Source organism: Lepidochelys kempii, chromosome 2 (assembly GCF_965140265.1).
Source record: "Lepidochelys kempii isolate rLepKem1 chromosome 2, rLepKem1.hap2, whole genome shotgun sequence".
Classification (NCBI taxonomy): Eukaryota; Metazoa; Chordata; order Testudines; family Cheloniidae; genus Lepidochelys; species Lepidochelys kempii.
Genome location: NC_133257.1, coordinates 199,794,901 through 199,809,052, shown reverse-complemented (window position 1 = coordinate 199,809,052; position 14,152 = coordinate 199,794,901). Strand labels below are relative to the sequence as shown.

Genomic DNA, 14,152 nt, shown 5'->3' with positions numbered 1-14,152 from the left:
TGCTACCCAACTTATATCTGTTCTGGGGGTACAAGGAGAACTTCTGTCTCCAGGACCAATTCATTTCAGAACCTTTGAGAAGCACTCAATGCCCATAAAATATTATAATAATTTTATTTGACACTGTGTAGAGACTTCGTATGAAATATGGGTACCTGACATACTGCTGGGAGTTATGGATAAGTAATCATTCTCATTCTTCTTTTTCACCAATATCACCTGCCAAGAGGAGAAAAAAATATATATGTGATACATCCACAAATGCAAAATAGTTGGGCTAACATTAGTGTGTAAACAGGATAAGACATTTTTGGTACTGGATGCTACAGTCCACGTCTGCTGGCATTTCACATTGCACCGAAGCTCAGGTGACTTTCACTAATGCAGAGGGCAACAAATGTGAGCTACTGCCAGAATCCTGGCAGAGTTGTGGAAGACCAGGTCTCCAGATAGGTTCCTGGGTTAATGTTTTTGTTGCGTGGCGTGTGGTTGCTGGAGGAACCTATCCTTGCAACAAAGCCCGTTGCCAACTCTGTCCACATATCTATTCAGGGGACACCATCATAGGGCCTAATCACGTCAGCCACACTATCAGAGGCTCGTTCACCTGCACATCTACCAATGTGATGTATGCCATCATGTGCCAGTAATGCCCCTCTGCCAAACTGGACAGTCTCTACATAAAAGAATAAATGGACACAAATCAGACGTCAAGAATAACAACATTCAAAAACCAGTCGGAGAACACTTCAATCTCTCTGGTCACTCAATTACAGACCTAAAAGTGGCCATATTACAACAAAAAAACTTCAAAAACAGACTCCAACGAGAGACTGCTGAATTGGAATTAATTTGCAAACTGGACACCATTAAATTAGGCTTGAATAAAGACTGGGAGTGGATGTGTCATTACACAAAGTAAAACTATTTCCCCATGTTTATTTCCCCCGCCCCCTACAGTTCCTCACACGTTCTTGTCAACTGCTGAAAATAGCCCACCTTGATTATCACTACAAAAGTTTTTTTTGTTTTTTTTCCCTCTCCTGCTGGTAATAGCTCACCTTACCTGATCACTCTCGTTACAGTGTGTATGGTAACACCCATTGTTTCATGTTCTCTGTGTATATAAAATCCCCCCACTGTATTTTCCACTGCATGCACCCGATGAAGTGAGCTGTAGCTCACGAAAGCTTATGCTCAAATACATTTGTTAGTCTCTAAGATGCCACAAGTCCTCCTTTTCTTTTTATAGAATAGGGGTGTCATCTTAGTGCAACCTGCTTATTTTAAACTATATACATCAGTTCTGGGACAGAGGTGCCACAAACAGCGCACAGGAATCTCAGCCTAAACACCAACGCCCAGTTCCTAAGGAGCAACTCTGCCCCAGCCTTGACTCTAGTTACTGACATGATGACAGAGAACAAATTCTTCTGCCTCTTGCAACAGACCCTCCAATGAGAAATGATATCACAAAAATAAAAACAATGCAGCATTTCTTCCAAGACTGAACAGTGCTCACATACTAAGGAAAAGAACCACAGGACTATATGTAACAGCACCACCTGGTACCTTATCATTTATCTCCCTTGCTGTTTCTCCCACCACATCCATTTCTATCTACGTATTTCATTACATCTATCAGAGAATGTGTATGTTTCATCAGAAAGGAAAATGTGTGAATGTAAAGGTTTAAAAATGCAAAACAATTTAAAAAATTCTAAAAAATTAAAATTAAAATTAAAAAAATCTAAAAAAAATGCCTTTAGAACTTCATAATATCTTGCAGGGACCATGTAAGTTACTTGTGCTTTTCTCCCACTATTCAATGAAAGCTTTTTGGACATGTATTCTTATTTTCTTTAGATTTATTTGGGTTCTAGGGACACTTCCTCCCCTTCTTGAGAGACAGTGGGCCTGATCTCCAGCTAAGGTTCTGCCCATAAACTTTATAGTAAAGTTGTTAGCATTATTTCACAATAACCAATACATCCATTACTTAGCCCTGGTCTACACTGGGGGGTGGGGAGATCGATCTAAGCTATGCGACTTCAGCTATGTGAATAACGTAGCTGAAGTTGATGTACTTAGATCGACTTACTGTGATGTCTTCACCACGGTGAGTCGACTGCTGCCGCTCCCCCGTCGACTCTGCCTGCGCCTCTTGTGGCGCTGGAGTTCAGGAGTCGACAGGAGAGCGCTCAGGGGTCGATTTATTGTGTCTAGACTAGAAGCGATAAATCGATCCCTGCTGGCTCGATTGCTGCCCGCTGATCCGGCAGGTAGCGAAGACATACCCTGAGTTGTTGTGTGGCGTCCTTCTTATAGACAAATACTACAAAACATAAAATTTCCTTCAATGATTAAATCAAATAACTTAACTGTAAAAGAAATGCAAGCTTTAGATATTGTAAGCAAGAAGATGCTATATGGATAGTATAATTACTTTAACTGAAAATCCCTTTAAAAATTAAACCAGAGGATACATTGTTAAAAGAAATACGCTTGTTTCCTATATTCTTTACAACACCAGTTGCAGTATGGGAAAGTAAATGCTTGGGGTAAATGTGGGCTCCTAAACCACAAAAAGCCAGAGTAATCAATCAGGCTTTGAACATGGAACTCCATGGGGACTTGGAGGATCAGAATGCACCACCACCCAAACTGTGGCATAACTTCTCACTGTCTTTATTTCAACCTAGAACCTGGAACACCAGCTGTACACCATCTGCACCATCTATGTGGAAGGTTTGGGCCCTGGGTCTCTAGTAGCCCTCTGTGTTGGCCTACAGGGGCCTGGCATGGAACCCCCTCCGCAGGGTGTAGGGGGCACAAAGACCCCACTGCATGTCTGCTCCACCTGTGATCCCCTCATACAGGGCTACCATGGGTGTAAGGCAGTGGTCTAAATTCATGTGATGTCACGCCAGCAAATACTGAAAATCAGCCAATCATATTTTGAGGACCCATGTCAGAGTCCCCAGATAAAGTCAGTCTGATGTGTTTTTTAAGGTAAAACAAGAAAAATGTTTTTCCATTTATCAGGCCCGCCTGTCCACATTACCTCTTCTTGATTAATTATGTGGCTGGAACCCCTTACTATAATTTGGCTGGCATCACGTTATCCTCTAGCTCCCTCTAGTGCACCATTGATATCAACCATGAACAGGATGTCATACCCAGCTGTGAGTTATGAAACTGACCCAGTCAGATCCACTAAAGCAGGGGTTCTCAAACTGGGGGTTGGGACCCCACAGGGGGTCACGAGGTTATTACATGGGGGGGGGTCGCAAGCTGTCAGCCTTCACCCCAAACCCTGATTTGCCTCCAGCATTTATAATGGTGTTAAATATATAAACAAGTGTTTTTAATTTATAAGGGAGTTTGCACTCAGAGCCTTGCTGTGTGAAAGGGGTCACCAGTACAATAGTTTGAGAAACACTGCACTAAAGTGACAGGGGAAGTGTGCTCCAGCAAGGAAGAAAGTACAACAGTACTAATGTGTTAAAGGAGTGACACCCCGGGGGTAGAAAGCTAGCAAGAAACAGTCAGTAGTGGGAGAAAAAGGAGATGGGAGCCAAAAAAGGATTAGCAGGGATTCATACAGAAGTGCATACGTAAGCAGGTGAAAGAAGCTCTCATTGGGAACCTGGGCAGGGTACACATCTGAATTTAGAGCCACACATGATACAAAATAAGAAACAGCTGCATTTAATCTTTTGAGTCTCCTTGAGCTTCACTCTCATGATTTATGACACTGGCACAAACCCCTAATGAAATGATAGCCCTATCATTCTCTCTTGACATGATTAGAAACCTACTAGTCCAAGGTCAGGATTTTTCAATGTGAGTTTAGCCCTCATAATGTAATGTATTTGTATATTGTCTTCATTTTAACTTGTTCTTAATTTGTTTTCGTCATTTAACCTGACATATTTGATAAACTTAACAATAAATTAATTGTTATTCCAAAGTCTGGAATTGCTACACCACGTTCCCAAAGTATTTAAAGGATCTCAACTTTTGTGGTAATTATAACAGCAAGTGAGAAAATAAAACCTGCTGGGTGAAGGTTTTATGGGACAAAAGGTTAAAATAATCAGCCTCTTTGCATGTTCTGATGTGTTTGTGTCTCCTCTTTTCTTCCCTACAGGCTGCCTGAAAGCAAATCGGGACTCTTCTTAGAAATAACAGTATGTCCTTTAATCTTTAGGTGCAAAACAGATATTCCGTTTCACTTTTGCCATGTACAAACAAGTATAAACAGAGGCTACAAGGAAAACTTTATTCTCTTTCTATTGACATCTTGTGGAACTCTGAGGTATTTTATACTGTGCCAAACAACAAATTAAACAGGAGACTAGTAAACACAGATCAGGTCTGTTCCTACTCCTATTCAAATCAGGATCAGGCCCCTTCCAACATGCCAGTGGAACTAGTGAATCTCGCCAATAAATCATTTGCCTGAATCTAACTGTGGTTAGGTGACTTACTGACAATCATATACAGTACTCTTAAAAACAAAATAATCAAGTTTTGGAAATAAAGCTTGTCCCTCCGGTAAATAATTAGTTACTAGTCTTAAAATTATTGTCTACAGGCCAATTTAAAGAAAAAAAAGAGAAAAGTAAAAGCTTTTTCAGCCAATTATGTTTTAAGGGCCAAAACTCCCCATTGGGAGTTTTGCCATTTTCCTCAATGAGACCAGTATTTGGCATGAAGTAGTCACTCGTGTAAAAATTCATGAGGAAATGAATGAAAGGAAAGATGGCTATTTGTGTAGGGCACTACACTGAGACTCAAGAGATCTGGCATTGCCACAGACCTCCTGTGTGATTTGGAGCGAGTCACTTAATCTTTCTGTGCCTCAGTTCCCTGTCTGTAAACCTGAGAGACTACTTTCTTCCTCTTCCTCTTGTGTGTGTAACTCACTGGGGCAGGGACTGCCTCCTGCTCTGAGTATATACAGCAACAAGCACATTTGGGCCCTGATTGGTTGAGGTTTCTAATTGCTGCTGTATTACAAATAATAAATGGAGTGGGTTTTTATTAGCTGTTTTATAGATGACAATGATTTTAATAGTGTTTCTTGATTCAATTCTGGAATTAATAATTAATGTTTCATTCTGCATTTTATTTGCAGTAAATAAAATAACTTCCTTTTAAGGAATGTGGCAAGTTGCAAGGAACAGTTCAGTCTGTGCTGTTTATCTGTTTTGTTGTCCCAAAAGTCAAATGTCTTTGTCCACAGATCCACAAGGGCATGCTTCGCCTCCAACTTTTAGACAATCTCTCTGGAAAATACCCCTTTTAGTGCTGGGCCTTAGGTCTCCACTTTTGATAAGGAGGAGCCCACTGGCCCTGCTATAACACTGACTTAAGCACCTCTGTTTCTCACCATGGCTCTTCCAGCCAGTCCAAAAGAACAGGAACTCCGGTTACAGATTTTACCCCTTTTGGAAGCTATGCAATCAGCAGATACTTGAAGGGACACAGTGCAGCCTTTTCAAACCAAGGCAACTTTTATTATGTCTACACTTAAACCTCAACAACGGCACCACCGCAGCTGCACTTCTGTAGCATTTCAGTGAAGACGCTCACTACAGCAATGAGGGGGGGTTCTCCCATTACTGAAGTTAATCCATCTCTGTGAGAGGTGATACTTGGTTGATGGAACAAACACTGGGGGTTAAGTCACTTAAATTATGTTGCACAGGGCTGTGGATTTTTCATACTCCTGAGCAATGTAGCTGGGTCAACCTAACTTTTTAGTGTAGACCTGGCCTGAGACAACTGGAATATAGTATTGAAGTGTCCTTAGGCTAGAATGGAAAGAGTTCTGATACCCAAGTGCTCACACCTCAGTCCTTTGTTCCCAGTCCCAGTTAAGCGGCTTCCACATTTACTTTCCCTTGGCTGCCAGTTATAAAAAGTTAATGTCCAGTCACTTGTCTTCCATTGTATCTCCAATGCAATCCTATCCATATGTAGACAATTCTTGGTAGTTCATTCATACCAACTCAGACTCACCTACTTGACTCTTTTACCTATTCTCGATCCCAAGAAAAAAATTAGTCCCTTCATAACCAGTGGGTAACAATACAAAACGAGAGGGGAAAACTGAGCTACGCATATTTTTTTGTTAAAATAATGCCCAAATGCCCCACATTCTTCACAGTTTTTTCTGGATCTAGTATTGTAAGCTGTTGGAAGGGTGGGTGGTGTCTAAATTAGCTACAGAACTTTCCTCCTTGGAGGCTGGTTAAGTGTGGAGGATCTTAGAGAAAATCTGGTCCCCAATCAAAATCAGTTACTGATCTAAAAAGGTTGTAAAAGGGTACAAATAGCACCCAGGTGGGAGATTTATGGGGCAAATCCCTTCTCCACACCAGACTAGTAATGTATGGGATTCATACATTCTGAACATTGGTGCCTAACTTTCCCTTTCTGTACTCCACAAATGATACAACTTTTACATAAGAGAGCAAAGGTGGATGATGATTACGGTAATATCTTCTGGTCTGGGAAAGATAATCTGGTGGGTCACAGCTAAATACAAGGTAGAACAGATGGTATTTAGCTGTGACACTCTGATTACTTGTCCCAGACCTGAAGAGGAGCTCTGTGGAGCTCAAAAGCTTGTCTCTTTAACCAACAGAAATTGCTCTAATAAAAAATATTACCTCACCCACCTTCTCTTTCTCATATCCTGGGAGCAACACAAATGCAAACAACTTTTAGATTTCCACTCTTAATGTTAGCACCCAGGAAGCAGTCTCTAGCAGATGAACTTTTGTGCCGTCAGCTCTCTGTCTAGTGTTTTTGCAAGACGGCTAGCCAAGGTCTCACTCTTTCTTTACAATCCAATCTTTCCATTCATGAAGGATTTCCGTAGACTACAATCTTGAGATAAGCCCCATCCCAAAGCATTAGTTGCAGACATATGACAGTTAAGGTTGCAAAAGATTTCTCCTGTCCTTTCAATGGAGATATTCTGAACCTTTTCCCCAGCCTCCAGATTTGCAGCCACATGCTGTGTGTATGATTCAGTGTCAGGAAAGGAAGAGTCAGGGTTTTTCTTCACTTGATGTAGCGTACCTGGTGAAGATGCAATATGTCAACAGGAGAGCACGCTCCTGTCAACTTAATTACTCCACCTCAACAAGAGGCAGAAGCTATGTCTGTACAGTGAAGATGGCACTTTAGGGCTTTGTCTACACTGGCAATTGAAAGACAAAACTTTTGTCATTCAAAGATGTTAAAAAACACCCCCCCGAAAGACAAAAGTTTTGCTGACGATAAGTGCTGGTGTGAACAGCGCTTTGTCGGCAGGAGCACTTTCCTACCAACAAAGCTAGCGCTGCTTGTTGAGGGAGCTCTCCTGCTGACAAACAGCAGCTACACTGCACGCCTTTTAGTGGCACAGCCAAGTTGCTAAAAGCTGCGTAGTGTAGACAAAGCCTAAGTCAATGTAACTTACTTTACTCAGGGGCGTGGCTTTTTCACACCCATGAGCGATGTAAATTGCATTGACTTAAGCGGTAGTGTAGACAAGCCCTCAGATTTGTCCAAACACAGAAGGAACACTAGAAATGGCTACATACTGTGCCTTGCCCCTTATCATATCTCCAGGACTCCTAGGGCTTGTCTACAGTACCTGCCGGATCAGAGGGCAGCGATCAACCACTGAGTGCTCTCCCGTTGACTCCAGTACTCCACCAGATCGAGGAGCGCAAGCGGAGTCGACGGGAGAGCGTCAGCTGTCGACATACCACAGTGAAGATGCTGCGGCAAGTAGATCTAAGTATGTCAACTTCAGCTACGCTATTCACGTAGCTGAAGTTGTGTATCTTAGATCGACCCAGTGCGGTAGTGTAGACAAGCCCCTAGTCTCCACTGGCCAGAGAAAGGCATATTTGGAATTCATTCCCAAATCTGGGTTTCCAATTTTGCAACACATCAGTCTGTTTGCCTGACAAGCCATGTGCCAGTTATTGTTCTTACCTTTTTTTCATCATCACAAAAGGTGATTAACCAATTAATTTTAACCAGTCTGGTTAAACACACACCTCACCAAACTCCTCCTCTCTCATACAAACTCATTGGATTAAACAATAAACCTGTGAGGGATCGAATGGCTCAAAAGATTAGGAATGGGGTACTGAGGCCTTTCACCTCTAAGCCACTGTTTCAGATCTAAGCAGTGGCTGATAGTCTTTAACATCTAATGGCTGTTTGGTGAGGTATGCCAAATGATTTTGCAGTTTGAGTTCAGGCCCCTATGGACAAATGTTCGCATCACAAAAGAAAGTCTTACTGGCAAATGTCAGCAGAGATGCCAAGGACTGAAGTGGCTTCCATTAATGTACTGCCAACTATTTCTTGTGTATGTTGAATCAAAAGTGACCTTGACTCAAAATATGACTTTATAACATGACAGACAACAGAAATGACCATGCATTTCCCCATGGCTAAGCTGAATGTCGACCACACGGGAGCTAATAAAATGAGGTGCCGAGTCTTGGGAGGTTCTATGTATATTTAAATACCACTGATTGGAGGTCACTCAGCAGCACTTCCTAGTCTCAAGGGGTGTACAGCAAATTAGATTATTGTGCCCTTTAAGAAAAATTGGGGGACTTGTCCATTCATTTTCAGCTAGAAGAAAAGGCAGTTCTGACTCGGCCGCTCAGTTGCTACGTGACCAGAGGAAAGTTATGTATCCTCTCTGTTCCTCAGTTAGCCCATCTGATAAATGGGCATAATAATATATACCTCCGTCAGAGCGGTGTTATGATGCTTAAATAAGTAGCACAGGCCTGGATTATCTCCAGATCTGATTCTTCCCATGTCAGTAGGTGGGCTAGCAGTCTCCACAACACCATCCCTCCCTCTTCTATATCCCCCAGAGGGTGTTCTGTGAGTCTGGAGTCCGCAACAGGGGAGAAGGTGCAGGAAAGCAATGGGTGGGTTAAGGATGGTGCAGCGCAGCGCTCCACTTCTGTCCTAGGTTAGGATGGCTTCTCCTGAGTCTGGCTGCCCAGTGGCTCTGCTCACTCCCATCACCCATGCCGCACTCAAAATGGTGTGGGCTAAATTTGAGAGACGAGTGGTGTTGCGACTGGGCACACTGGGTCCCAGCGCCACTCAGGTTTGGCCCAGCTGCCTGTCCATCATGAACCAACATTGCCAAGTTGCAATGCCAGCCACAGAAATTTTGCCTGGCTGCCCCCGCAATCCTCCCATCATGATGGAAGAGCAGCCAGGCCAAATCTGAGTGGCATGTGATATCTGAGTGCCCAGTCGCAGTGCCATTCAAATTTGGCACATCCAATATCACCGACCATATTTAAATTAAGATTGGATGTTGTTCTGAAAAATCTGCTCTAGGAATTACTTTGGGGAAGTTCTATGGCCTGTGTTACACAGGAGGTCAGACTTCCGGCTTCCTTCTGGCATTGGAATCTCTACATCTTTTCTGTGTTGGAGAGGATGATCTGGTCTATTTCTACAGTTTTCATAAGAACATAAGAACGGCCATACTGGGTCAGACCAATGGTCCATCTAGCCCAGTATCTTCTGACAATGCATGGGTGAATCACGATATTGTGGAATCTGACCTTTGATTTTTGAAGGCTTGCAGCTGGCAATACTGTTTCTATCTCAGTCATTTCCAGAAGATCTGACTGTGATCACATAAACACAGGATTATGTCTTGAATGAAGGGTCAGTCAGAAGGGAAAACTGAGCTATGAGGTAGAATGTCCTTATTTAAAACATAAATATCCTAAGCAGCAGGGAACACACAAAGGTAGTAGCTGTTGATTTTGTTGTTTAAATATTTTTAGATTCATACAGTCAGAATGGGCCATCATGAGCCTCTAGTCTGACCTGCAAAACAAAGGCCATAGCATTTTACACAGTGATTCCTGGATAGAGCCCAATGTTCTCCCTTTCAACTTTGTTCTAATGTAAAAGTCCCTTCCAAAATGCAGTTCTTATGGTTCTGTAATTGGGAACTAGGGAAGTGAGGGGGAAAATGCCAGTTAATTTTGATCAGGTGTTCCAGGCGATGAGCCCTTACATTTTGTTTTGGCACAAGATGTGGCAATTTTATTTTTCTTGGGGGCTATCTTGGCTTTGTGGTGAAGGATTTACTTGATGTATCATCTGAACATTTTGTTCTGTAAACTTTCTCCACAAAAGCTACTTTCATTTTAGCCTCCACTTTCTCTGAGAAAGTCTGAACTGGAGACGCCAACTGCTATTTATGACAAACAGTCAGTATTGCATGGGTAGCGCTTATTAGTAATCGAATATGCTTGAAATATATTTTTAATAGTAAACCAAAGTCAACATTTTTGGGGCTATGTTATGTGCGAGATTCTTTTTCACTGGCTGCTTTAGTGGAATATTCTTAGGCCACAGTTTATATTAGATGATACCTACAAAGTAAGTAAGCAGCATTCTCTTTCTTCAAAAATTGGACAACTTCGTGCCCTATGAGAAATGACATCAGTTCAATACCTGGCAAAGGTCAATACTATAACAAAAGCCACTATCACAATTACATTTTGAGGGGCCGTCTCTGCAGGGAGCTCAACCACTACTTCTCCAGTGAGATCATTTTGAGCACCAGTTTCCTCACAAAATAATACTGTGTAGTCAATGATAATTGTATAAGTATGATTGATATACCTTTCACATAAACCTTTTCATTCTCTTATCCTTCAGCATCTGATAATATTAGCGAAGAGACACTGTGCCCTACAATTAGGACATCTGCCAGTAGTACTGTCTATTCCTAGTCTTTCCTTTTTCACAGTGGCAGTATTCTGAAGTGACAGTCTTCTTTCCAGAGGGGTACTTTATTACCATTGAGCTTCAACTTTCCCTTATTTTATCTTGTCACTAATCTACCCTGTGAGGTGATGAGCACTCACAACTCAACATGAATGGTTGATCCTCTGCATCTCTCTGGTTCAAACCTTAAAAGAGTTACTGTTCAGCTCTGTACTGAAAAGTACAGAAAGGCCCTGAGTTTCAGCAGGTCTTTTACAAGTATGAAGTAAAAGTAAAAAACAAAAGTCTGAAAATTGTTACATGCAGATACTACTTTTAATAAGCTATTATTGTAACCTTTGCCCCAGCCTCCTCATGTGGATTTTTGAAAGCATTTGGATTTCAATTAGCACAATTGTAGAATGAACAGTGTTAGTTCAGATGGATAGAAATAATTTTTAAGAAGTACAGTGCCAATGAGGCTGCTATTCTTCTACATGGCTTTCTGTGCATGATGATGTCTGTGTGATACATGAATATTTCTAGAGATAGGTTAGATAGTCTGCAACCTCCGGAAAGGTGGCATAATTCAATAAGGTTAGGGTTCCATTCATGTTTATCAGAACCTGCTGTATGCAATTATTTTGGTGTGTTTATTTGAATAAGACCTGTCACCTACTGTAAAATATCATAATTAATCTGTCAGGCAGCAGGGGAATGCGGAAAGAGAGCTAAAATATGTTTTCCATTCCCCAAAGGTTCTAATACACCAGTATCATCCCTTTGGCTTAACCGAGCAAAGAAAGAGCTGTAGGTTGTCTTTAAGCAGGATGGATAATAAGCCGAAAATGTAACAAGTCAGTACTAGCTATAAATTAAAGTCATGCTTGCCTTGCTTAATACGTGCTGCACAGATAAAGATACCACACTTACAGAATATATGATCTGATCATCATTTGGTATCACAGTTATGGATTTGATAACATTAGATATATAGCTCTAAAGGCTGTATATGTGATGCTTAAACACCCCAGTAGGTTAGAAGACATATCCCTTTAGGGTTGTGGAGCACTAGGTGACATATCACCAGGCTCAAAAAGCTCCACCATTATCACCTCTGAAAATGTGAGCAACAAAGAGCAGGATTTCATCAGTCATGCCACCTCCCTACAAAATTGCTCCTGGAAGTCCATAAAAACCCTCCTTACAATCCACGAAGAGTGTATGTGTGCCTTCACGTAGGCATTCAGTAGGTGGTTAGAAGATGATCAGCAGTACTGGAGCTGGAAGCCTCACTTTACAGATAACTTTATTGTGCCAGGCAATTCATTTTTGAAAATTGGATTTTGTGCCTCTTTCTCATTGTTTACGAAGCATAAAGATTGGAAAGGGCCTTTTTGTTTTGTATGTTGTTTTACATATTTTTTTCTGCTTGTTTTTAGACTCAGAAATATCAGGAATGTCAAATCTTGTCATCCCTGGGTCTGCTTCTCAGAGATGTCTGTTGTGAGCCCAAAAGAGCAGGGGGGCTGAAACACTGACAAAGGTGACCTTGCTTCCAATGCTCTTTGGCAAATGAAAACGTTTGGTAATGATTCCAAACTTTGAAAAAATATTGATTAAAATTTCTCCGAAGTGGTCACAGAAAATGGGTCCATTTCAAACCCTGAAAGATGGAAACCAATTTATACATTTCTGTATTTCCCATTAAACGGTTTCTTCATTTTTCAGACAGCTCTGCCAAAAATCCTTTCCCCTCATAATAGCTCAGTCTCTTGAATCTTGTGATGTTGTAATGTCACTAGTTCACCAGTCACTACAGAGTGAAAGTAGATAAAACCTGAACTTATAACATATCCAAAAAAAAAAAAATAAAATAGTCACAATCCCCTCCACATCTTCTTATGAAAAAAATCAATCAATCAAACAAACAAAAACTTGCATGCTTTCTTTGTATATCTCATAGATCTAAAAAAGGACATGAACCCTATATTTTACCTGTACAGGTCCCCTTTAACAGAAAGCATTTTAACCAAAGCTAGGTGCACTCACAAAAGTTCTAGCTGATTTGCAGTTGTGTATTAAAGTTATTTATAAGTTTAGTGATTTAGGCCTTGATTCAGAAAGGTACTTAAGCACATCGATAAGTATCTTGCTTAATAAGCATCCTAGTGGGGGGCTACTGGAGATGTAAAAACATAAATAAAATAAAAGAGTTTAAATGTAAGTGGTTATTCTCGTATATGTTTTAAATGTAAATGTATTTGTTTTAAGAGCACTGAAGATACCACATGGCTTTGACATAAATTTTTTCTTATTTTTGTTTTCTGTTCTACCAATTCATGACACATTAGCTCTCATTTAAATTTCAATAAGGGAGAGTTTATCTTCCATGTTAATTTTCATCACTGCTCATTGTGCAGTCTGTAAGTGATGAACAGTTCCCTGAAATTACTTGCAGGTCATCTTGTATTACCCAGTCACTCTGTACAAATGACTAATTACAGATAACCATAAAGATAGTAATTTTCAGACAGTTTTATCGAATGTGGTAAATTTTCCATCATTATTAACTGGATATTAAAAATTACATTTTCTAAACCTCCGGCAGGAGGTGTCTGAATGAAAATTGTCAAAGGAAGACAAATTTTGTCCATGTGCCTTGTGTGTGTGCTGTGCCCATAAGTTTAGTGAAGCAGAAATAAATATGATTTGAACTGCAAATGTCACTTTATTGAATGGAGATGAGAATTACCTTAAAAACTTATATTGGCATTTGTTTTGAACTATTTCAGAGGTATTTCAGCAGGATTAATACAGCTTCAGGCTAGCTGCTTTCCTTAACCAAAGCTTTATAGATACAGAAGTTTGCTTTAAAAAGTAAATCTAACTACTGAAAAGTCATTTTCCATTACAAGGGTCTCAGAAATCTTTTATGGTGGCCAGCTAATTAGAGCTGCATAGAAAGCATTGGATGAACAAATGGAGGAGATTCAGTTATAGGCAGAAAATCAGACCCATGGTTTTGCACCAACTGAAATTTGGGGAGGTTCAAGACCTGAATCTGCATCTGAATTTTCCACATGGTCCCCATCTTTATAACTGGACAAACTAAAACCTTAGATCCAGATGCCCACATACTTTGGAGTGTTCAACACCTGAGATTTGTGGGATGAGTGCATCTCTAATTATGGGGGGAAAATTTCTGAGGTACTGTTTAATGTAAATAAAATTTAGATTGCAGGACCAGGACAATAATTAAGGTAGCAGAACCAGTTGCCTCTTCTCTTCTGAATGTTTACAGGCAGCAGAACTTAGTAAAGAGGGATGTAGGAAGGGTGAAAATCAGTCCAGCCCATTTCTGGGGACA

At 40.8% G+C, this 14,152-nt stretch overlaps 1 protein-coding gene across 11 annotated transcripts in view; it reads right to left on the bottom strand.

Annotated features, from left to right (window-relative positions):
* The window catches only part of THRB (thyroid hormone receptor beta), a 296,012-nt gene that overhangs the window by 80,676 nt on the left and 201,184 nt on the right, over window positions 1-14,152 (bottom strand). For all 11 annotated transcript variants that reach the window (XM_073333470.1, XM_073333469.1, XM_073333478.1 and 8 more), the window contains one exon: window positions 156-219. In XM_073333470.1, coding sequence (XP_073189571.1) covers window positions 156-219 — 64 coding nt within the window. The remainder of the gene's footprint in view (window positions 1-155; window positions 220-14,152) is intronic.